Raw genomic sequence first — 24,750 nt, 5'->3', positions numbered from 1 at the left:
TAGAAGGGAAACGGCAAGTAAGCATTAACATTACTAACAGAATTTTGACTTATATATACTTGGATTACTCTCTACAATGAAATGTTTGATTCATTTCAATGTCAAACTTGGCATTATCTGTCCCAACTTGGATTAATTAGTTGCGGATACTACATAGCTTCAAAGTAATGAGCATTCGGGATTTAAAACTAGTGCATCCACGATCAATGTAACAAACAATATCTTCCAAATGTCTCAAAGGAAAGTCCCACCTGAAAATTAAAGAACAGGTAATAACATAGTCAGCTACTTCTAGTGAACTTGGTGATGAAAACATACAGAATTTAGTTATCTTTAAATAGAGATATAACAAAGGGACATTAATTATGTAAGAACTTATAGATAAAGAGAATATTTCTCAAGGCTGGCATGGGTTTGGGTTTGGTAAAGAGGCCTAATAGAGCACAAAGTAAAGAACCTAATACATACAAACAATTGATTAAAAGGAAAATTTAAGAGTGAACCATCACAAGCTCCATAAAGCATGCTTCTTCAAATGAAGGGCGGAAGTTTATATAGTTGAAGAACTGCAAATAATAATTAAAAAAAAAAGAGTAAGCCGACTAAATTTATGCAAATTTAAACATTCAATTCAACTGAGTAATTTAAAATGAAATAGAACCAACATGATAATGTTTTCTACTTATCTAATTAAAACCCAAAAAATGTATCTCTAAATTAATGTGGATGATAAACAGGTGGTTCTTCTCCCTCTTATATTTTACCTGTAATATAAGTACAAGAAAACCATACTTGGACACCAAAACACTTTCTTACATATCTGATTCCTACCAATAGCTGGATTCCTGATCAGAATGAAAGTTTAGATCTAATGAGTATAGCTAGAACAAATTAGAGCTCAGCAAGATAAAATAGTAACACATAATAGAGTTTGAAAGAAGAAAGAAAATTACAAATTAGCATCTGTTTGTGCCTTTTTTGCATAATGCATGCAATGACTTACCCAAGGCTCAAGGGATTGAGCCAAACCAATTTGGACTTGATTGATGTCATTGGTCGTAGGCTTCAGAGGCACCGACCAACTGGATATGTTTGATGTGCTTAATCTTTGGCCAATCATCACCGGTTCCCTGTTGACACCTTGGCAACAACAATGGGCAGCTCCTAATCAATAACCAATTTAGTGATTTGAGGTTGATCATTCCCTTGGGAAGCGAAGCTAACTTGTGACAGTCTATAATGCAAAGGGTTTTAAGGGATTTGAGATGTCCTATTTCCTCTGTCAGGGTTTTTAACTCGGGACAAGTCTCAATATCAAGATAAGTCAAAGATGTAAGATGTTTGATTCCTTTTGGAAGAGACTCCAGCTTAGCTAATTGGTATAGTAATAGAAGCTCAAGGCTCTGCAGACCCTCCCATTCGTCCCTTGATAAATCAACTAGTGTACAATTTTCAATAGTCATGATTGAAAGTGAATGTAGATGTTTGAAGCCTTTTATTAGTGACATTCTTTCACTAATGCGAATGTATTTGAGAGACACGAAGTTTCTAAGCCAGTCTTCCGGTAGAAGAGAATGTTGCTCCACATTTTTAATTCTCAAATATTTCACTCTGGATAGGGGCCAATCAGAACTTGAATTTGATGCCATCCCACTATAGTTTATGGTGTCTAATAATGGTTTCACACTGGAGCCCTCTAACTCCAGACTTTCTTCAAGATTAGGAAACAGGGGCAATGAATTCAGTTTGGGACAGTACTTAATTTCCATTTCTTTTATAGTGCCAAACAATAATGCTTTGTTGTGAGTATTCCCTTTCCACCAACTCATGAGATTTGGGCAATCAGTTATTGACAGGGATTGCAGATGTTCCGGTTCCAGCCAACTGCAACGGTCATCTTGATCTATTACATATTTCAAAGAGTCCAGTCTTCGAAGATGGAGATATTTCAGTTTCGGGAATTGCTCCAACGGAAGAGATTCACACTTGGAGCAGTTGTTCAAACTTAAGTCAACGAGATTGTTCAGAGACGAGAGCCAAGATGAATACTTGACACCGCTGTATCCTACTATGTGTAGCTGCTGTAGGTTTGGATGTGGCTCCAGTTGTTCCAATGATCTTTCATCGTCCCTTTTGTTGTCCTCATGGTCGTTGTCATGATTCCAATTCAGAATGAGACGCTTGAGTTGTTGTTTCTCTTTCAAATATGCAGCAGCATCATGATGTCCATCCACAAACTTCAATCGCTCCAAATGTGAAATCTCCAACTGTCCACTCAAGTTATTCAGATTAACAAGTTCCTTGAAGCCTAGAATGCGCTTGTGGTTGTTGAGAGTGCTAACCACAAAATTCGATAAAGTCTCAAGCTTTGTGAGCTTCTTCAAAGTTGCTGGCAGATGTGAAAGGTGCAGGCATTCATCTATTTCAAGATGCCTAAGACTCACCAAGTACTTCACCTCATTTGGCAACTCTCTCAGCTGCAGACAATGGGACAATTTTAAGGTTTGCAAAAGCTTCAACTTACCAATGGAACTGGGAAGTGTCTTCATGTTATTGCGAGAAAGATCGAGGTATCTTATACTCTTCAACTCCCCGATTGAAACGGGTAAAATCTTAATGCCCAAATCTCTTAGTTTCAACACACGCAGGCTCTTAAATGCACAAAATATTGCATCACATGCAGAAAATCTTAAGTTTACCCCGTTTGGAAATTTCGAAAGCTGCCCGTCCCATAGAAGGGTACGCAAACTTTTGTTATTTTCAATGAGGGATGAAAGAGTCCCATTTGAAACATAAAAGTTTTTACTGGTTAATGCCACTCTTGGGATTGTTTCTTTGACATCCGCGTTACCATCGTCCATGCAAAAGCGGTCTTTACCAGCCACAAATCTTGACAATCCCGAGATTAGCTCGTTATCCAAATAGCACTCTGTCATGTTGTCTCTTTTGTCTGTGTAGACACTGAGGATTGACCTACGGCCGAGTTCTTGTATGCAGTTATGCGCCAGATCTTCCGGTTGTGGCTGAGGAGAGCAAGAAGATGAAGACGAATTTGAATCCACATGAACAGCCCCTAGAAACCCTTCAGCCATCCAAAGCCTAGTTAGTTCATTTTCCTCAACACTCGGGTATTCACAGGGGAATATGAATGATAAATAAGCAAAACATTGCTTTAGATGCCAAGAGGGGAGCTCGTTGTAATATATCAACTGCATCTCCTGCATAAATAGCTCTTCCAAATCCCCTGTTTCTGAATCCTCGGTAATGTCTCCGCGAGACTTCCACAGTCTTGCCATTGTTAGTATCCCCAGAGGGACTCCTCCGCACTTGCTTAACATCTTTTTCTGGGCATTTTTAATGTTTGATTCACTTGGATCTTCTCTTACAACTTGCTTAAATAGAGTCCACGAATCTTCTTCACTCAGCTTTGGTGTTGTATAATAATCTCCGTCAATAGCATTTCTTAAAAGATAATTTTGCGTTGTTACAAGAACCGCAGCACTTGATGAACTAGCTGCCTCTTTCAGTTTCTCCTTCAACTTGAACCATTCATCACGGTTCTCGTTGTGCAGACCATCTAGCACAAGAAGAAACTTGTTTCCATCTATGGATTCTTGAAGATTAACATTTTCAATTGACCCATTGTTTTCAACTTTCTTCTTCTTTGTTGCCAACTGATGAACCATTTGTTGTACAACGTAATCTGCGTAAGACTCGCCGTGGATATTGTCGATCCAAAAAACCATATCAAAATGGTTTTTCACTTTCTCATCATCATCACAGACAAATTTAGCCAGAGTTGTCTTCCCTGTCCCTCGTATCCCTGAAATTGCAACCACCGCAACAGCACCTTTTGCTTTTGTTAGAGCCAACATCCTCTCTATGATAGCTTCCTTATTATCTTTGAACCCAATAGGAATCTCCATCTCCCAGTCCTTCATGTTTCGGTCAATCTTCAACAGCGGCTGCTTTGTTAAATCATCAACAATACGTTGTAATCGCTTTTCGATAGAGAGAAATGATGAAGACTTGTTACTTTGTTTTTGATTCTCCAACAAATCCCACAAATCGGTGGCCACATCTGCGAGTGGGATGTCCATTAGCCAAGCAGGTGTAGGTGCAGCAGCATCACCATGCTCCAGCTCTACCATTTCTTTGATGGATAACAAATGACGTTTGATATTGTCAATGATGATTGTCGTCTTCTTGCCAAAAACACGTAGCGTGCTCAACCTCGTGATTTCAGTGATGGTATTTCCAATTGCGCTTGCAACCATTGTGGCGGATTTAAATGCAGACAAAAAATCTTCTCTATAATGCCTGTAGGAGAAGTATAAATAATGGAATCAATGCCTAGCAACAAAAGCTAGGATTTTATTTTTCTATAATCAAATGAAAAAAAAAAACTTTATTTCCAAAAAAAAATATTTTCATTTTATTTTTGAGGATCCAATTTTTTTGTGTCTGGACTCTGGAACAAGTCTGTGGCCATCATAATTTTACTCTAAACTATAATTAGTTTAAGGGAAAGTATAGAGAGCTGATGGCTTAAATAAAACAATAATTTAAATAAAATTTTTTATTAACTAACATTTATTAATCTCCTACTATAACTAACATTAGATAGTAATTTAAATTAACTATATTATCTAATTATCAAACTAACTAACATGAAAATTCATTATAATTAAATAAATATGTTAAAATTATAAAATAAACAAAAATAATTAAATTTAAAAGAAATAGAAAAATAAAATTATTTAGAATTAACGAATTGTAAAAATAAAAAGTTCAAAATGAAAAGAAAGAGAAGAGAGAATGAGAGAGAATAGTGAAGAGTATAAACTAAAAAAGTAAAAAGTGAGGGACCACGAGTTTTTATATTTGGACAACTTTATTTGAAGTTTGCCAAGGGGTATAAGGTTGCACAGATTCAAATCGGATCAAATATAACATATAATTCTATTTGATCCACACTACACTCATCGAATCAGAATAAATATCGGGTATATCTACATAATTTAAAAAAAAAACAGTTTTAAGGCCTACTTGTTTGACTGTTTTTATAAAAAATGTCTAAAAAATTTATTTTTTTACCTATTTAAGTATATTTACTTCTAAAATATAATTAATAAAAGTTTATTTGAATAACAAAAAAAATAACACAAGATCTAAGTTTAATTATTTTAAGTTGAAGTACAACATAAAAAATAAAAAAATAAGATATCATAAAATTCATAAAACAACACACTAAAATTCATATCGCATTAAGATTTACTTTCTTAAACTATGCTATTTATATGAGATCGTGCAGATATGCGGATCTTATTGCCAAATTCGCAATCCGATCCTATCATAGTGCGGGTCGAATCCGATCCGATGGTTCTACGAATCGGATAATATCCGCAAAATTCATATCGGATACGAATAATTACCGCGGATATGCGGATATGCGGATATTATCCGATCTATGTGCAGTTTTAAAAGGGTATGCCGAACTTCATTGATTACATCAAGTTTGACGGAGGCGACAAACCTTGTGAAAGTGACGAGATTCGTCGAGCGGACGGCAAAATTGCTCCATGCGCCAAAAAAAAATCCTTGAAAATAAAGTGAAAATTATTTTTTCTTTGAAAATATTTTTTTATTTTATTATGAAAATTCCCAAAAACTGTTATAATTTATAAAAGTGTTTTTGTTTAAGGAAAATAAAAATCTATTTTATATTAACAAATTATGTTTAAATCAAATGTAGTTTTAAGATTTTAACTTTTCAAAGTCTACTTAAATAAATTTAATTAAAACTAACTATCAAACTTTAAATTTTAACATTTGAATTTAGAATTGTATTTATTAGTTTAAATTAAGTATTATTTAATTGTAAATTATAATTTCATATATATTTTTTAAACAATATTGTTATTAATTATTAATTTTAAAAATAATTAAATTAAATTAAACTCTAAAAATTTGTCTCTATTAATTATAGAAATTTGACTATTACTCTGTTGGTCCCAATAGTTTTGCAAAATTTTCAATTAGGTTCTTATACTTTTTTTTCCTTTTAATTTGGTCCCTGTACCAAATTTTTTTTTCAATTAGGTCCCTTTTGATAGTAATTGATTTAAGTGTATAGGGATTCAAGTATAAAAAAAAAATTGGTGCATGGACCCATATAAAAAGAAAAAAAAATTTAGGGACTCAATTAAAAAAAAATTGGTGCAAGGACTCAATTGAAAGGAAAAAAAGCATAGGGACCTAATTAAAAATTTGGCGAAACTATAGGGACTAACAGAGTAATTAAACCTTCATTTTATTGTGGCCCAAAATCAAGTGAATCTACCAGATTTTCATATTTTAGAAAATGAATATTGAAATTTAATATTGTTTTATTTTATTTTTGAAAATATTTTTTATTTATTTAAGACAATATACTGGAGATCCACTCTTGTGGTATCAGAGCCTCAGGTTTATTAGGAGGAAGAAAGTAGTACTGGCCAAAGCAAGTAAGAGCGAATTCACTAAACATAGATATTTCATCATCTTTAAGCTCTTTTGAGCCTATACATCATTCTACTTCACTAAGCATAGATCGCTTACCCTCTAATCGAAAGAAAATCCTTGCCAATAAGATTGATCAATTAGTAGAAATCACCCATGTCCCAGAAGAATCTCAGACACGAGCCACTGAATATCCACTTATTAGCCCCTACTCCTTCTATCAAAGACAAAAGAAATCAACCCTCACTAGCATCTGCCATCTTATCACCAGAAACCATTTTCCTCCACCAAAAGAAGTCATCCAATCTTCTCATTTACAACAGTGTGGTTTGAAAGCCACTACTGCTAAACAACATAACTGAAAATTTCGCAAGAACTCATCCAAAATTATCAAGTCCAATGCTACACCCATTTACATCTAGGAGCAGTTAGGCTTGTTCTAACTTTTCATAGAAGAAGATCTCTTCCTGTAACAGTCAAAGTTGCTCTTTTGAATACTACTTTCAAAGATTACCAACATGCCTTGATTGGAGCGTTGGTCATTACACTTTCAAATGGAAGTGTTATCCTTACTATAGCTCCTAATTTCACCATGAGGTTATCATACCCAATGATACCTCATAGACTGAAGATTCAAATACAACTAGTCGGAGTAACCTACCCAAAACTCCAATGCTGAACAGGCTACTTTGCACCACCAAGTCCTCTACAGAGTCCAAGGCTACTTTGCACCACCAAGGCTACTTTGGAAGACCTGTCTATGTTTCTCATATTAATGGTCATTTCATCTAGGATGTTGATCCCTCTATGTGTGACTCTGATTGTGACTATGCTGACCAATGGAGTGACACAGATGATAATTATGACTGGCATTAGAGGAACAAGAAAAGGTCACAACAAGATCCTTGCTTTTGCAAAAGACTTGAGCCCCCAGATGATGCAGATATAGCCCCAAAGTTCAAGAGGAAGAAACTATCCCAAAAAGGTCTCACAGATTATTCTTATCAGTCAGTTGAAATTATCCCGTGTATTGTAATCCTTAGGCCTTATGAGAAAGAATTTCCACCTCTAGTGACACAGACTGATGAAAAGAAGATCACTAGAAGACCTTATGTAGTTTCTTAGAAAATTACTCCACACGAACATCAAGCAATCACCCCTCAAGAAAGTCCTTAATTAGCATACGGACAATGCAGTCAGCCAAAATAAAATATTACTCCGTATAGACCACACTGTTGATGCTCTTGTAGAGAAAATAGAGGGACTTTCTACGCAAATAGGTTCTGTAGCAGAACAAATTGCTGAACTCAGAGACCAGCTTTCCAGACAAGCTTTTCAGCTTGATCAAGAACTCAAACCTATATTGAGAATAAGTATTTTGTCCCGGAGTTTTACAAAAAAAAAAAGACAGAGAACTAGCCCAAGTTAAAGCCCAACTTCGCCAGATTGAAATGGATAGAGACAAAATGACTGTGCCTCAGGCATTAGCCATAGTTCTATTATCCATGTATCCTAAACCATATCCATCATATTCACCTGTCTTATTTCCTTCAACATATTCACCGCCTGAAATTCTAAATTATGAATCCACTTATCATTTAGCCAGACAAGTAAACACCAAAAAATATGTCCCTCCCCAATGACGACAATATTCATCCCAAACCCAGCCACAGCTACCTCTCCAACCCAGAACTCACCCTCCTTGGAGGACAAGACATTTTTTCAGAGAAAAAATACATCTACTGATCCTTCTTCAAAAGACAAAGGCATTGAGGAAGGATCACTTGTCCCAAGCTAAAAAATTAATACTCTCACTCTGAATGATCAATAAGATGTTGGAGAAATTACTGATGAATCTACAAAAGAAATCACTGAAGATTCAGCTGAGTCTGCTAAATGGTCTAAAGAAGACTATGTGGCTGACCTTTTAGCAATAGCCATGGTCAATTCAGTAGAAGAAAAAGAGGAAGAAATAATCTTTGAAAAAGATGAAACAACAACTTCAGTTAATCCTCCACAAATAGGATCTTCTGAAGTAAAAACTTCTAACAAATGGTTCACCTTTGATGATATTTCACCTTCAAGATACAGAGAAAGGTTGAATAAATTTGGTGCTTGGATTGAAACCAACATGGCTAATCCAAATCTTTCAAGCAGACAAGTCCTTGCAGATTTCATAAATCAAATGACTGGTAATTTTCGTGAATGGATTAACAACTTTTTTTGAGTATGAAAGACTTCATCTCATCAATAGTACTTCCCCTCAGCTTTTGGGAGTACTGCAACAATAGTTCGTAGGAGATATCCTAATCATCCAGAAAAGAAACTCCCAAGAATATTTTGAAATGAAATGTTACTCACTTAACAAGAAGGACTTAGAAAAGCATTACAAGAGGATGGCTGCTAAATATTATCCTCTTGCAGGAAATAATAATCCACCTATCAAACAAGTTTTCATGGCATCTTTGCCAAATAAACTCCAGCCAGAACTACAGCAGATGATGATGACTCTTCGTAAAGAAGTGGCTACCATCACCATCGGAGAAATATATCAAGTGGCTCTAGCTGCCTCGGATAAGATATGTGAACAATAACAAATGTTCAAAAGGCTCACTCAAAATTCAAGCAAACTCAAAGGAGCATGCAGTAAATTTTATCTGAAGATCAAATATAAAGAACACGACATTTGTGAGTGCAAGCCAAAAAAAACACATTGGCAGCAGCAATCCAAGACATTTCAACAGAAAACATTCAGAAAAGGTAGAAGAAAGCAAATACTTTTTCGCTATTTCAAAAGAAAAAACATTAATAGCAAGAAGCCAAACAAATGCTTCATTTACGGAAAACAATGTCATTTTGCTAAATAATATCCCAACAAGACAAAGAAGGAAATAAAGATGCTTTAGCCTTTAATGGATGCAGCCTCCATAAAAGATGAAGAAGATATTGAATCATTATTTGAAGAGCAAGAAAACAAAGATGGTGATACCCAATATGTTTTTCAAGACTCTGGTCCAGAAGAAAGTAATTCAAAAGATAATTTTTCACCAGAAAGATTAGTCTTTACAATATCTTCCATTACTACAAGGATTCCTAAAGGACCGAAAATTCTGAAAGAAGAACTTGGATATCTTGGGTCCTTGGGAATGAAGCATATTGATGGTACCCTTCAATCCCATTTCTATTTAAAGATCAAGACTTCTAAATATAACAAACCACTGAAAGCTGTTGCACTTATACATACTAGATCCTGTGCCACCGTTCTAAAACCCCATGTCTTACCAACAGAAATGTGGGCACCTTTCCATAAGAAGTTTTCGGTAGCTAATAAAAAACTCTTTACCATTGATCTAATTTTCAAAAAGCCCAATGGATTTAAAATATTTGCAGGCTAGACTACTTGGCTTACGGTATTGGGAAGTTATCTCCAAGAAAAGTCGTCTTTGGATTTGATGCTTTTTATCCAAGGATAACAAATCAAGCCCATTGGGTTGAGTTACAAAAGACAGTCCTTATCTTACACAGGGATATAAAGCTTCCTTGAGATCTAGGAAGCTTCAGAAGAATATAAAGAGATCCAACAACAACTCCTTAATGCTTGTTGTGACAATCACGATCAATTCAACCACCCTGCACCCTTGTGGAAAAATCCAGATTTCTACGTTCGCCTTCCTTTCAAAAGGAATGAGGACATTAACCCAACTAAGACCACACACTCCGGGATGAATCCTGAAGATCTCAAATTAGCAAAAGCTAAATGTGCAGCACTTCTTGTTCAAGGACTCATTGAACCAAGCCAATTCTAACTGGGCATATCAAGCTTTTTATGTTGAGAAAAGAGCTGAGCAAAATAGAAGAAAAAAGATGCTTGTTATTGATTACAAGCTCCTCAATATCTTTATGCAAGACAATAAATTCCCTCTACTAAGAATTTCAGTTATCACACAAAGGCTAAGTGAAGCAAAAGTATTTAGCAAGTTTGATCTAAAAGCTGGATTTTGGCAAATTGGACTCCATCCTGAAGATAGATACAAGACAGCTTTATGTAATCCTGAAGCCCAATATCAGCGGACAATAATGCCATTTGGACTCAAAGTAGCCCCATCTCTCTTCCAAACAACAATGATCAAGATCTTTGAGCCCATTTTACATTCCACACTAATTTACATTGATGGCATCCAATTGTTCTAAAAAAACAATGAGACCCATAAGACACTCCTAGTCCAATTCACTCAAATAATAGAAGATCAGGGAATCATGCTGTCATAAAAAAAGAGTTTTATTGCCCAAACAAAAATTGAGTTCCTCGGGATGGTTTTTCAATACGAGTTTTTTCCACCAGGGAATCATATTGCTAAAGAACTGATCTATTTTCCTGATAAAAACATGACTGTCAAACAGATTTAACAATTCTTAGGAATTGTAAACTACATCAGAGACTTTATCCCAGATGTGACCAGACACACCAGCCAACTGTCAAAACTCTTGAAAAAGAAATCCCCCACCATAGGGACTTGAACAGACCACAGCTATAAAAAATGTGAAGAAAATAGCACAAGACCCCCTCCTTTAAAGATTCCAAGCACAGGAAAAAGATACTACAAACAGATGCCAGTGATAAATTTTGGAGAGCTGTGTTACTTGAAGAAACTGATGGGACAAGACATTACTGTGCGCATGTTGGTGGACAGTTCAAAGAATCAGAAAAACACAACCATGCCACTTACAAAGAAATCCTTGATGTCAAGCGTGGGAAAGAAAAATTCAATTTCCACCTCAGTTCCTATCATTTCACTGTGAAAATGGATAACACCTATTTTCCATCGATGCTGGAGATCAAGAAAAAGATTTTTCCAGACTCCCAGCTCTTGTGATGAAAAGACTGGTTTTCCAATTATAAATTTGAAGTAAAACACATAAAAGGACATCAGAACACTCTTGCTGATTTTTTTTTTCTAGACCTACCAAAGAACCAATCCCAAAACCAATCCTTTACATCTGCACGATGAATACACACAACCCTCCATACACCATTCCATTTTCTGACTGCCTGCTCCACAGAAGCCCATACAGAAGAAAGATTTGCCCTTTTTCTCTCAAAATAAGATTCCAGACAGAGTTTTAAATAGCCAGCCTAGCCAGAAAAACCCTGTTTTACTGGTTATACCAGCTTCTAGTTATAGCCCAAATCCATCCAAACCCAATATACTTCAGCATGGACAAACCTTTTGCACTATACCAATAATCCAAGGACCTATACCAGAAGAAATGATGTGGTACATCTGGGCTCTGTCTTCTATATATACATGTGCCATCATAGTTCCAATCTTCCCTATATAACATATCTTGTGTAATAGCACTCAAGCACAATCCTATCTGGTCCGATTATTTTCCATGTATGCTCCACTTGATGCATGGAGAGGAATGTTATACAACATGCTTGACCAACATCAACTGTGGGACAAACCTTCTCAGGCAAAATGGAAATTCTATTATTTTGTCAACCTATAGAGAAGTTACTTTACTAACAAAAATAATAGCCCACACACCATGAACATAATCGATATTGTTGGATATTCTACCATATGGCTAACATATGAAAAGTCAGTCTTAAAGGCCTTGGCCAAATATCTTTGTCAACTCTGGCAACCTGAAATATATGGAGAAAGAGAGGTAATTGAAGGACTCTCATTCAGATCAGATGTTCCAACCACACTCCAAGAGTTTCAGTCTAGATTCATAACCTCAAGAATAATTAATCAATTTGGACAATACTCTTTTTACACTCTGAGGTCAAGACAGAACTTCTCTTATCAGCCTAGCACATTAGACATCTCCCAAATTCAAGCAAAAATCTTGATGAAGATCTAAATTCTGAAGATCTAAGTGCTAGAGTATATGTCTTACCACCTAGCCTAACCAGGATTGATGCAGGGATACCCAATGACACTGAAGGCCCATATTCAGACCTATATGACCCATATCTGCAAGATGCCCAAGTGTTCAGTATTATCCTCATTAGGATCTTGAACATCTTGTAGATATGGGTCATATAGATGGGTTTTCAGTGTCATTGGGTATCCCTGCATCAATTCTTGTTGGGCTAGGTGGTAAGACATATACTCTAACACTTAGATCTTCAGAATTCTGATCTTCATCAAGATTTCTGCTTGAAGTTAGGAGATGTCTGAATGTGCTAGGCTAAATAGAGAAGTTCTGTCTTGACCTTGGAGTATAAAAAGAGTACTATCCAAATTGATTAATTATTCCTGAGGTTATGAATCTAGACTGAAACTCTTGGAGTGTGGTTGGAACATCTGATCTGAATGAGAGTCCTTCAATTACCTCTCTTTCTCCATATATTCCAGTTTGCCAGAGTTGACAAAGATATTTGGCCAAGGCCTTTAAAACTGACTTTTCATATGTTAGCCATATGGTAGAATATCCAACAATATCGATTCTGTTCATGGTGTGTGGGCTATTATTTTTGTTAGTAAAGTAACTTCTCTGTAGGTTGACAAAACAATAGAATTTTCATTTTGTCTGAGAAGGTTTGTCCCACAGTTGATGTTGGTCAAGCATGTTGTATAACATTCCTCTCCATGCATCAAGTGGAGCATACATGAAAAATAATCGGACCAGATGGGATTGTGCTTGAGTGCTATTACACAAGATATGGTATATGGGGAAGATTGAAACTATGATGGCACATGTATATATAGAAGACAGAGCCCAGATGTACCACATCATTTCTTCTGGTATAGGTCCTTGGATTATTGGTATAGTGCAGAAAGGTTTGTCCATGCTGAAGTACATTGGGTTTGGATGGATTTGGGCTATAACAAGAAGCTGGTATAACCAGTAAAACAGGATTTGTCTGGCTAGGCTGGCTATTTAAAACTCTGTCTGAAATCTTGTTTTGAGGGAAAAAGGGCCAATCTTTCTTCTGTATAGGCTTCTGTGGAGCAGGCAGTCAGAAAATGGAATAGTATATGAAGGATTGTGTGTATTCATTGTGCAGATGTAAAGGACTGGTTTTGGGATTGATTCTTTGGTAGGTTTAGAAAAAATCAGCAAGAGTGTTATGATGTCCCTTTATGTGTTTTACTTCAAATTTATAATTGGAGAACCAGTCTTTTCATCGCAAGAGCTGGGAGTCTGGAAAAATCTTTTTTTTATCTCCAGCATCGATGGAAAATAGGTGTTATCCATTTCCACAGTGAAATGATAGGAACTGAGGTGGAAATTGAATTTTTCTTTCCCACGCTTGACATCAAGGATTTCTTTGTAAGTGGCATGGTGGTGTTTTTCTGATTCTTTGAACTGTCTGCTAACATGTGCACAATAATGTCTTGTCCCATCAGTTTCTTCAAGTAACACGGCTTTCCAAAATTCATCACGGGCATCTGTTTGTAGTATCTTTTTTCCTGTGCTAGGAATCTTTAAAGGAGGGGGTCTTGTGCTATTTTCTTCAGATTTTTTGATAGTTGTGGTCTGTTCAAGTCCCCATGGTAGGGGATTTCTTTTTCAAGAGTTTTGACGGTTGGCTGGTGTGTCTGGTCACATCTGGGATAAAGTCTTTGATGTAGTTTACAATTCCTAAGAATTGTTGAATCTGTGTGACAGTCATATTTTCATCAGGAAAATAGATCAGTTCTTTAGCAATATGATTTCCTGGTAGAAAAAACTCATCTTGAAAAACCATCCCGAGGAACTCAATTTTTGTTTGGGCAATAAAACTCGTTATTGATGACAGCATGATTCCCTGATCTTCTATTATTTGAGTGAATTAGACTAGGAGTGTCTTATGGGCCTCATTATTTTTTTAGAACAATTGGATGCCATCAATGTAAATTAGTGTGAAATGTAAAATGGGTTCAAAGATCTTGATCATTGTTGTTTGGAAGAGAGATGTGGCCACTTTGAGTCCAAATGGCATTACTGTCCGCTGATATTGGACTTCAAGAATACAGAAGGCTATCTTGTATCTATCTTCAGAATGGAGTCCAATTTGCCAAAATCCATGATCAAAGTTGCTAAATATTTTTGCCTCACTTAGCCTTTGTGTGATAATTAAAATTCTTGTTAGAGGGAATTAATTATCATGGAAAAAGACATTGAGCGACTTGTAATCAATAACAAGCCTCTTTTTTTCTCTGTTTTGCTCAGCTCTTTTCTCAACATAAAAAGCTTGACATGCCCAGTTAGAATTGATTGGTTTAATGAGTCCTTGGACAGGAAGGGTTGCACATTCAGCTCTTATTAATTTGAGATCTTCAGGATTCATCCCGGAGTGGGTGGCCTTAGTTGGGTTAATTTCCTCATTCCTTTTGAAAGGAAGGCGAACTTAGAAATTTGGATTTTTTCACAAGGGTGTAGGATGGTTGAATTGATCATGACTGTTGCAACAAGCATCAATGAGTTGTTGCTGGATTTCCTTATATTCTTCTGGAGCTTCCTGAGTCTCAAGGTTGCTTTGTATCCCTGTGTAAGGTAAGATAGTCTTTTGTAACTCAACCCAGTGGGCTTGATTTGTAGTCCATGGATTTGATAAAAGCATCAAATCCAAACAGGACATCCTTTTTTGAGAGATAACTTCCCAATATCCTGAGCCAAGTAGTCTAGCCTGCAAATATTTCAAATTTAATGGGCTTTCTGAAAATTAGATCAATGGTGAAGACATGAGATTTTAGAACGGTGACAGAGGATCCAGTATCCATAAGTGCAACAGTTTTCAGTGGTTTGTTATATTTAGAAGTCCTGATCTTTAAATAGAAATGGGATCGAGGGGTACCATCAATCTGCTTCATTCCCAAGGATCCAAGATATCCAAGTTTTTTTTGAAATTTTCGATCCTTTAGAAATCTTTGTAGTAATGGAAGATATTGTAAAGACTGATATTTCTGGTAAAAAATCATCTTCAGAACTGCTTTCTTTTGGATCAGAGTCTTGGAAAATATATTGGGTTTCACCATCTTTGTCCTCCTGCTCTTCTAGTACTGATTCAAGATTTTCTTCATCTTTTATGGAGGCTGCATCCATTAAAGACTGAAGCATCTTTATTTCTTTCTTTGTGTTGTTGGGACATGATTTAGCAAAATGACATTGATTTTTCTGCAAATGACGCATTTGTTTGGCTTTTTGCTAGGGATATTTTTTCTTTTCAAATAGCAAAAAAGTCTTTAATTTCTTCTACCTTTTCTAAATGTCTTCTGTTGAAATGTCTTGGATTGCTGCTGCCAATGTGTTTCCTTTTTTGGCTTGCACCCACAAATGTCGTGTTCTTTATATTTGATCTTCAGATAAAATTTACTGCATGCTCCTTTGAGTTTGCTTGAATTTTGAGTGAGCCTTTTGAACATTTATTATTGTTCACATATCTTATCCGAGGCAGCTAGAGCCAGTTGGTATATTTCTTCGATGGTGATGGTAGCCACTTCTTTACGAAGAGTCATTATCATCTGCTGTAGTTCTGGCTGGAGTTCATTTGGCAAAGATGCCATGAAAACTTGTTTGAAAGGTGGATTACTATTTTCTCCAAGAGGATAATATTTAGTAGCCATCCTCTTGTAATACTTTTCTAAGTCCTTCTTGTTGAGTGAGCAACATTTCATTTCAACATATTCTTGGGAGTTTCTTTTCTGGATGATTAGGATATCTCCTACGAACTCTTGGTGCAGTACTCTCAAAAACAGAGGGGAAGTACTATTGATGAAATGAAGTCTTTCATACTCAAAAAAGTTGTTAATCCATTCACGGAAATTGCCAGTCTTTTGATTTATGAAGTCTGCAAGGACTTGTCTGCTTGAAAGATTTGGATTAGCCATGTTGGTTTTCATCCAAGCACCAAATTTATTAAGCCTTTCTCTGTATCTTGAAGGTGGAATATCATCAAAGGTGAATCATTTGTTAGAAGTTTTTACTTCAGAAGATCGTATTTGTGGAGAATTAACTGAAGTTGTTGGTTCATCTTTTTCAGAGATTATTTCTTCCTCTTCTTCTACTGGATTGACCATGGCTATTGCTGAAATGTCAGCCACATAATCTTCTTCAGACCATTAAGCAGACTCAGCTGAATCTTTAGTGATTTCTTCTGTAGATTCATTAGTGATTTCTCTAACATCTGATTGATCATTTAGAGTGACAGTATTAATTGTCTGGCTTAGGGCAGATGATCCTTCTTTAATGCATTTCTCTAAAAAAAATTTCTTTGCCTCCAGGGAGGGTGAGGCCTGGGTTAGAAAGGCGGTTGTGGCTGGGTTTGGGACGAATAATTTCGTCTTTAGAGAAAGACAAATTTTTTGGTGTTGACTTGTCTGGCTAAATGATAAGTGAATTTGAAGATGGATTCATAATTTGGAGTTTCAGGTGGTGAATATGTTGAAAGAAATAAGACAGGCGAATATGATGGATATAGTTTAGGATATATGGATAATGGATCTATGGCCATTTCAATCTAGCGAAGCTGGGCTTTAACTTAGGCCAGTTCTCTATCTTTTTATGGAACTCCAGGCCAAAATACTTATTCTCAATATAGGTTTGAGTTCTTGATCAAGTTGAAAAGTTTGTCTGGAAAACTGGCGTTTGAGTTCAACAATTTGTTTTGTTACAAAATCTATTTGTGTAGAAAGTCCCTCTGTTTTTTCTTCAAGAACATCAAGAGTGTGGTCTATATGGAGTAATACTTTATTTTGGCTGACTGCATTGTCCGTATGCCAATTGACGACTTCTTCTTGAGGGGTGGTTGCTTGATGTCCGTGTGGAGTAATTCCCTAATGAACTACATAAGGTCTTCTAGTGGTCTTCTTTTCATCAGTCTGTGTCACTAGAGGTGGGAATTCTTCCTCATAAGGCCTAAGGGTTATAATACACAGTATAGTTTCAACTGACTGATAAGAATAATCTGTAAAACCTTTTTGGGATAGTTTCTTCCTCTTGAACTTTGGGGCTATATTTTCATCATTAGGGGGTTTAGGTCTTTTTTAGAGCAAGGAGCTTGTTGTGACTTTTTCTTCTTTTTCTTGTTCCTCTGATGCTTGTTATAATAATCATCTGTGTCACTCTATTAGTCAGCACAGTCACAATCAGAGTCACACATAGAGGGATCAACATCCCAGATGAAATAGCCATTAATATGAGAAACATAGACAGGTTTTTCATTTTCATAGAAATGCACTAGCGAATCATCTTGATCGTGAGTAGTTTGTACTCGAACTGAAGAGATTATATTAATCCTTCTAAAAGATTATCCTCGTAGGGGCATCTGTTTAACTATTCCTGGTTTCTGGAAAATAGTAGTCACCGTTCCATCACTATTGTGGGTAATAGTTGGTGGAGCTATAGTATGAACATCAACCTATTTTTTGGGGAAGGCTTTCTCATAATCATTAATCTATTCCAATGGAATAAGAAGAAATTTCTCCAGTGGTGATCATCCTTGGAATGTTTACAATTGCTGGTCCTCTGTCATTATCAGTAAACATGAATAATGCTTCTCCTGTGGTGTTTGGGAGATCGAGATCAAGAGCATGGTCTTAGACTCTGTAGAGGACTTGGTGGTGCAAAGTAGTATGTTCAATATTGGAGTCTTAGATTACTCTGACTAGCTGTATTTGAATCTTTATGCTATGAAGTAATGTTGAGTCTGATAACCTCATGGTGAAATTAGGAGCTATAATAAGGATATAACATTTTCATTTGTAATCCTTAAAAGTACTCTCCAAAAGAGCAACTTTGGCTGTTACAGGAAGAGATCTTCTTTCATGAAGAGTTAGAACAAGCCTAACTGCTCCTAGATGTAAATGAGTGTAGCCTTGGATTTGATAAATTTGGATGAATTTTTGCAGAATATTCAGGGTTATATACTGTTTAGCAGTAGTGGCTTTCAAATCATACTATTGTAAATGAGAAGATTGGATGACTTCTTTTGGTGAAGGAAAATAGTTTTTGGTGATAACATGGTAGATGGTGGTGAGGGTTGATTTCTTTTGTCTTTGATAGAATGAGTAAGGGCTAATAAGTGGATATTCAGTGGCTCGTGTCTGAGAGTCTTCTGGAACATGAGTGAATTTTACTGATTGATCAATCTTATTGGCAAGGGTTTTTTTTAGATTAGAGAGTAAGCGATCTACACTTAGTGAAGTTGAATGATGTATAGGCTCAGAAGAGCTTTAAAATGATAAAATGTTCATATTTAGTGAATTCTCTCTTACTTGCTTTGTCCAGTACTATCCGCTTCCTCCTAATAAACCTGAGACTCTGATACCATAGGAGTGGATTTCCTGAAAAAATAAAAATAGATGGTTGGTTAAGCCCAACCGACCATTTATTATATTTTCTTTTCATTTTCTTTTGTTTGCAATTAACTCAAGCCACGTATCATTTCTTTAACTCATTTTTTCTTCTCTTTGTAACGTGCATTGTCAAGTCAATTTTAAAAGGTTATATTTAACCGTTTTTATACAATATTTAAAGTATTTAAAAATATTTTAAATGATTTTAAAATATATTAGAATATCCTAAAAGGTTTTGAAAAATTTTAGAAAGCTCTAAAAAATTTTGATGTCATATAATATTCTACAATAGTATGAATACATGTAGAAGTATAAAAAGTGATGTAGAATAATTTAAAAATATTTAGAGAAATGTAGTATGTTAGATATTTGTAATAAAAGTTTTGGACATTCGATTTCTCTGAACTATTGATTAGTTAACTACCGATTTGGTACCAAAAAGATTTAGTCGCTGATAAAAAAAGTCCCTGAAAAATGTTATCAACAAAACAATCCTTGAATGATTTTAAAATACGACAAAAAGAACTAATAAATTTTATAATTTTTGTAAATAAATAAAAAACTTTCATATTTATCAAATGACTTATCCATTAGATCTAAATTTTTGTGACAACATTTGAATAAATATTTAGAAGGTGCACAAAAAACTTCAGAGCAAAATTTGATCTCTAGATTTTTCTTTTTATTTTTCAAAAAAATGTAGTCATTCACAATAAAAAAATTTTAAAAATAATTCACTTTACAAAAAATTACCAAATCTTAAGGATGAAAAGATTTTATTTTTCTAATAATGATTGCAAAAATTTGCATCAAAATTTTATCTCTGAAGTCATTTTTTAGAATATATATTTAATATTTAGTTTTTTTTGTTGTGTTTTTAAATATTTCGGAAGCTTATATATCGTTAGCATCTTTTGGGGTTCGTTTTGTAAGTGATACAAACTTTTGGATACCATTTTGGTAGTTTACTCGATTAAATCCTTACTGTCTATTAAAGAGATGGATGACTATAAATAAAAATGAGAGTTTGAGTTGTAAGTGTGTGAGTCATTTGTAAAAAATCACTACTTATGTAGTAAAGTATTCTTTCTATCAAAGTTTTATTTCTCTTGTGTTCTCTTGTATTTTTAACTTTCTTACTAAATATTGAGAGTTAAGCTGTTTTGGTCTTAACTTAAAGGTTAATTAAGTTTAACTAATGGCACCGTAGCGTTGGAGTATGTCTAAGATCGTGATAGATAGTAGATAGTATGCACACATAATACATACTTTGACTCTCAATTTTTTTAATTATTTGATAAAATATGATTTTTTATATTTCAATATCTTTTTTTACATAATTTTTTTAAAAAAGACTGAGAAAAACACTTAGAGAGAAAAATCACGAGTAATTTCAGATTTTTTTTTTGTTGTATTCCTGTTTTGTGTTATGTACTTGAGGTATCCCTTACTAAATTGAATAAGTACTTAGTGTATTGAGTTTAGGTAGTTACATATTCAAATCAAGTTTATGTTAAAACTTGATATGTTTTTGATAGAATTATGTTGAGTCTTTGGCATTGATATATGTGATACTTAAAAAGATAATTTAGTAAAAATTTTATCAATATTATAATAGAGACCGGAATCACTGAATATAAGTTACATTGCACTAAACAACTGAATTAGAATATATAACTATATCATTTTTTTCTCTATTCCAATTTTATTTTTCACGATTCATAAAACAAAATAAAATTATCTCTTACATTATTCAATACACGAACCAAATAGAAGCTTTCTTTTAAGTTCTAGTTAGAGACTTTATTAATTAAATTTTAAAAGAGATCATAGATTTAACTTCTTTCTCTAGACCATTAAAAACCTCCATATCATATTAACGTATATATGCTTAAAAACTGAAAACCTAGTAAAAATTGTTCTAAATAAATTTAATATGTAAAATTATAAGTGTAATTGATTAATAAAAATATTTATTTTTTATCCTTAATCCCTCAATAATAACTCAGTCTAAAAGTCGAGGAATAAAGCAAAATGATAACGGTGGATTCTATCATTATCCAACTATATGTACATTAAAATTAATTATTATTATAAAATATATATTAAAAATATAAAATATATAATAGAAATAAATTAAATTATATATATTTATAAAAATTATATATAATAATTAATTTTAATATCTAATTTTAATATATAAATAATATTTTTTTATCCATACAACTCAATTATAATATAAAACAATTTAATCTTCATATATATATGAATCTGAGTTATTGGTTGGTTACATTAAAAACTATATAGATAACAGGGGCGAAACTAGACGAGACTTAATGAGGGACCAATAATAAAAATATATTATAATATTTAAAGATAAATATTTCAAAATTAGTCTTATATGCTGTAGAGATAATTTATTGCATTTAAAATCTATAAATATTAGTCAATTTTTTTTCGGACGTTTCCTATAAAATTATAAAAAGAATATTAAAAATATATTTATAGTTCATGTAAATATTTTGACAAAAAATGTCTAGTACTCTCTAATCTCCTTTGCACATATATAGCTAAAAACAACAAACTTTTAATTTTAGTTCAAAGACAGGATACCAAAAATTCATTATTATTATTATTATTATTATTATTATTATTATTATTATTATTATTATTATTATTATTATTTAAACTTGTACACCAATTAATGTTCGTAATTGTCATGGTCTTAAATTTTGTAAGAAACTGATAAAAACCTAGATTAATACTATAAGTTAGGTACATAAATAAACAAAATAATAAAAGAATTAAACTCACAAAAATATAAAAAAATAGTTAATAACTATAAATCTAAAAATAATAATAATAATAATAATAAAAAGAAATTAGTACCTGCAGTGGTATACTTTTTTACTGGAAGAGTGCTAGAGAGTGAGAGATCGAGAGTAGAAGAGTGCGAGACTCGAATGCAAGCTCCTACGTACTAATAAGCTTCGCCCCAGGAAGTAGTGTTTTATGAAAGGAAGTAAAGTAAAGTTTCTTTAAGTCTGAAATCTGAATACACCACCAAAAAGTGAAACATAACGAACTAATCTCCATGACATGAGAATAGCAGTAATAATTTTTTCTGGTGGGGGGAGGAAAAGAAAGCACAAGATGAGAGAGGGATTGTTAACATCACCAATAGGGCAGTAAAACCAAGTGGAAGATTAAGAGGACCAGCTCAGCTACTCGTCGATCTCTCTTGATTTTTAATTAGTAATAAGAATGAGCACTCACATAGATCCAGAATGACTCGTTATATTATTGGTGAGTCCTCACCGCTCCAATAATCAAGGTCTTTTTATAAAGCACTATCAGCCTATCAGCTGTATTCCATGACACCATTTTTCTCCTTATCTTTATCTTTGCGTAACTTTTTTCAGGGCCTATACTTTTGCATAAACGTGAGAATTTAATTTTAATATACGGTCTAGTTTAATTGTATTTGATTTTTTAAATTTATTTTTTATTTAATTTTGTTACGTTGAGTTTTTTTATTTTAAAAAATTCATTTTTTAGATAATCTTTTAGATGATTATTATTTATGCAAATAATAAAAAATATTTATTTTTTGTTATATAATTAAATGTAAATATAAAAATATTTTATATTTACATGTATTAAAATTAAATTCTTTAAAATATTAGGTGTATGGTTAATTAAAAAAGTAATATATGAATTATACTAGCTATTTGTATTAATATTTAATTTTATTCAGTCTCGCTATGTATTTATAATCTTTTTAATAAATACTATTTTGATACTAGCATTTTTTTAACAACTACACATAAGTTTTCTTTGTTTTGTTAATTAAAAAATAAGTTAAATACATAATTATTTTAATTTGTAATAACTGTATTTTAATATAGGTGTGAAAAGTGTTTGGTATGCGGATAGTATTTTTTATTTTATTTATTTTAAAAAATATAATTATATAGTTTTTATATTAAAATATTTTATTATTAATAATTAAATGACTAAACTATTTTTGATTAATTTTACAAAATAACTATAATATTCTTTCTAATTTCTTACGAAAAATATTTTTGATTTATTTTGCGAAAAAGAATGTCTTTTTAATTAATTTTTTAAAGGATTTTTAAATTTAATTTTGTTTAACTATATATTATAAATAAAAATTATGATTTTAAAATATATAAAATATTCTCTTAGTTAATTTTAATTCTAAAATATTCCTTTAAATTTAATTTTTAAAAAATAATAGTTACTTAAGTTAAGATATAGTTTGATATGATTTTCGACCACAAATGTTTTAATAAGCAATAATTAACTCAACTACGTGAAAATCTAAAATGCAATTATCTTCACATAAAATTGATATTGAAAATTGTATAATAATTTAATAAATTTAATTAAATTATCATTTAACCGTTCTTAATTATTAACTTTCATGAAAATAAATATATTAGTTTTCGTACGTCCCTCCTCAACCACATATAATAGAAAATATTGTTACTCGATCGACACGGCAAGAAAGTTGTTAGTCGATCGACATTGCAACAAGGTCTGAGTGGTGACTTAGATATAGTCAAAGAGGATACTATCGAATTGACATTTAGGGAAGTTTTGAATGGAAAGGTGGTCGAGGATAGGAGGTCAGACGAGTTTAGCGCAAACAATTATTTGTTTTGGTAATTGTCAAAAAAATTTGTCAAGAAGAGATTGACTAGCTAGAGATGTCTGTAAATATGAGTTTCAGGATGATGGTTCTAGTTGAACTTGAGAAGGGGAGGGGAGTTGAATCAAGTTAGTTTAAAATTTAGAGTTTCAAACTCTGTTGCAGTGGAAGCTTAAGTTGCAGGAGATTATTTCATTTTGTCTCATGCGCAGAGCATAAAAGGAGCACAGAAGAGGAGAAAGGGGCCAGCATGTATCCTGGTTCGGTTTCTCAGTGCTATGAATCCTACATCCAGTCTCCACCACAAACCATGGTAGAATTTTCACTATAATCCTCAGATTACATACACCAATACTATTGAATTACTCCCTAATTCATCTAGTATCTACCCCAAGCTTTCTTCACCAAAGTTTAGCTACCCCAAAGTGCTAATCCAACTTAGAAGGGGAATCTACACAGATTCAATTCTTACCAAGTGCTAACCCAACTTGGCAAGGGGAACTAATCCTAGTTCATATACCCAAATTACATCAGAAAAACAGTGGCTATTTTGCATCACTCTTACCTTTTCTCTCTTGGCTTTTGAACCTCACATAATTGTCTTTTATCAAAACAGAAAATAACGCAAGACAGCCGTAACACTAAGATCAGAATTAAGCTTGAGTAGAAGAAAGAGATTTCAGCTCTGTGTTAGAGATGGTGCTCTCAGTATGTGCTCCCTCTTTCTTGACTTCAAATGTTGGAGTGAAGCTTGCTATATATCTTCATCTTGGCTTCATTGTAGCTTCATCCTTTTGCTTGTCCTTGCTGCCCGTTGGAGCTGGCACAGCTAGCAAGCTGTCCTTCTTCATCCTGCTCCACTACTCCTGGTGTTGGAGGAGTTCGTCCACCACCTCTGTGGTCCTTGGTTTTGTTTTCTTCCTTGGCATGCTCTCCTTTTTCTTCCTGCTCCATGATCTCTGCCATACGAGGAGCTTTACCCACTACCTCTACTTCTTGGCAAGTTTGTGTTTTACTTTCCCATTACTGAAATTTGCTTTACTGTTTGTCCTTGGAGAGGTGAGAGTGTACTAGCTGTCCTTGGTGTGTTGTTTCACCCTTTTTCTTCCAGCTGTCCTATTTTGCTCATGATGTAGACAGCTGCCCTTTTTTCTCTTTGCAAACACATAGCCATTTTCTTGTTGAACGGTGCTATGAGAAGTATTAGTTCTTTACATGGTTGAAGCTTGCTAGACTTGGGCTGAAAAACTATTTAATGGGCCTGCCACAATAAAGCAT

General features: G+C 33.8%; 1 protein-coding gene across 4 annotated transcripts; it reads right to left on the bottom strand.

Annotated features, from left to right (window-relative positions):
- On the bottom strand, positions 1 to 22,160 carry LOC112797350 (putative disease resistance protein RGA4). Of its 4 annotated transcripts, XM_072235989.1 has the most exons (7): positions 21,973 to 22,108; positions 21,684 to 21,845; positions 18,714 to 18,782; positions 1,004 to 4,320; positions 765 to 845; positions 504 to 566; positions 1 to 251 (listed from the first exon to the last, which is right to left on the bottom strand). In XM_072235989.1, the coding sequence occupies exon 4, from the start codon at positions 4,275 to 4,277 to the stop codon at positions 1,050 to 1,052; it is 3,228 nt and encodes a 1,075-aa protein (XP_072092090.1). In that variant the 5' UTR covers positions 4,278 to 4,320; positions 18,714 to 18,782; positions 21,684 to 21,845; positions 21,973 to 22,108; the 3' UTR covers positions 1 to 251; positions 504 to 566; positions 765 to 845; positions 1,004 to 1,049. The 4 variants fall into 4 exon arrangements, with proteins under 4 accessions (XP_072092090.1, XP_072092089.1, XP_072092088.1 ...); XM_072235988.1 differs by having other exon boundaries at positions 1 to 566; XM_072235987.1 differs by lacking the exon at positions 18,714 to 18,782.
- Positions 22,161 to 24,750: the final 2,590 nt, after the last annotated feature.

Source organism: Arachis hypogaea, chromosome 4 (assembly GCF_003086295.3).
Source record: "Arachis hypogaea cultivar Tifrunner chromosome 4, arahy.Tifrunner.gnm2.J5K5, whole genome shotgun sequence".
NCBI lineage: Eukaryota > Viridiplantae > Streptophyta > Magnoliopsida > Fabales > Fabaceae > Arachis > Arachis hypogaea.
The sequence above is the reverse complement of the archived record's forward strand: the minus strand, read 5'-3'. Positions and strand labels throughout refer to the sequence as shown.

What these genes read in the sequence shown, in the direction of transcription:
- LOC112797350 (XM_072235986.1), bottom strand. Translation starts at nt 4,277, where the DNA reads ATGGTTGCAAGCGCAATTGGAAATACCATCACTGAAATCACGAGGTTG.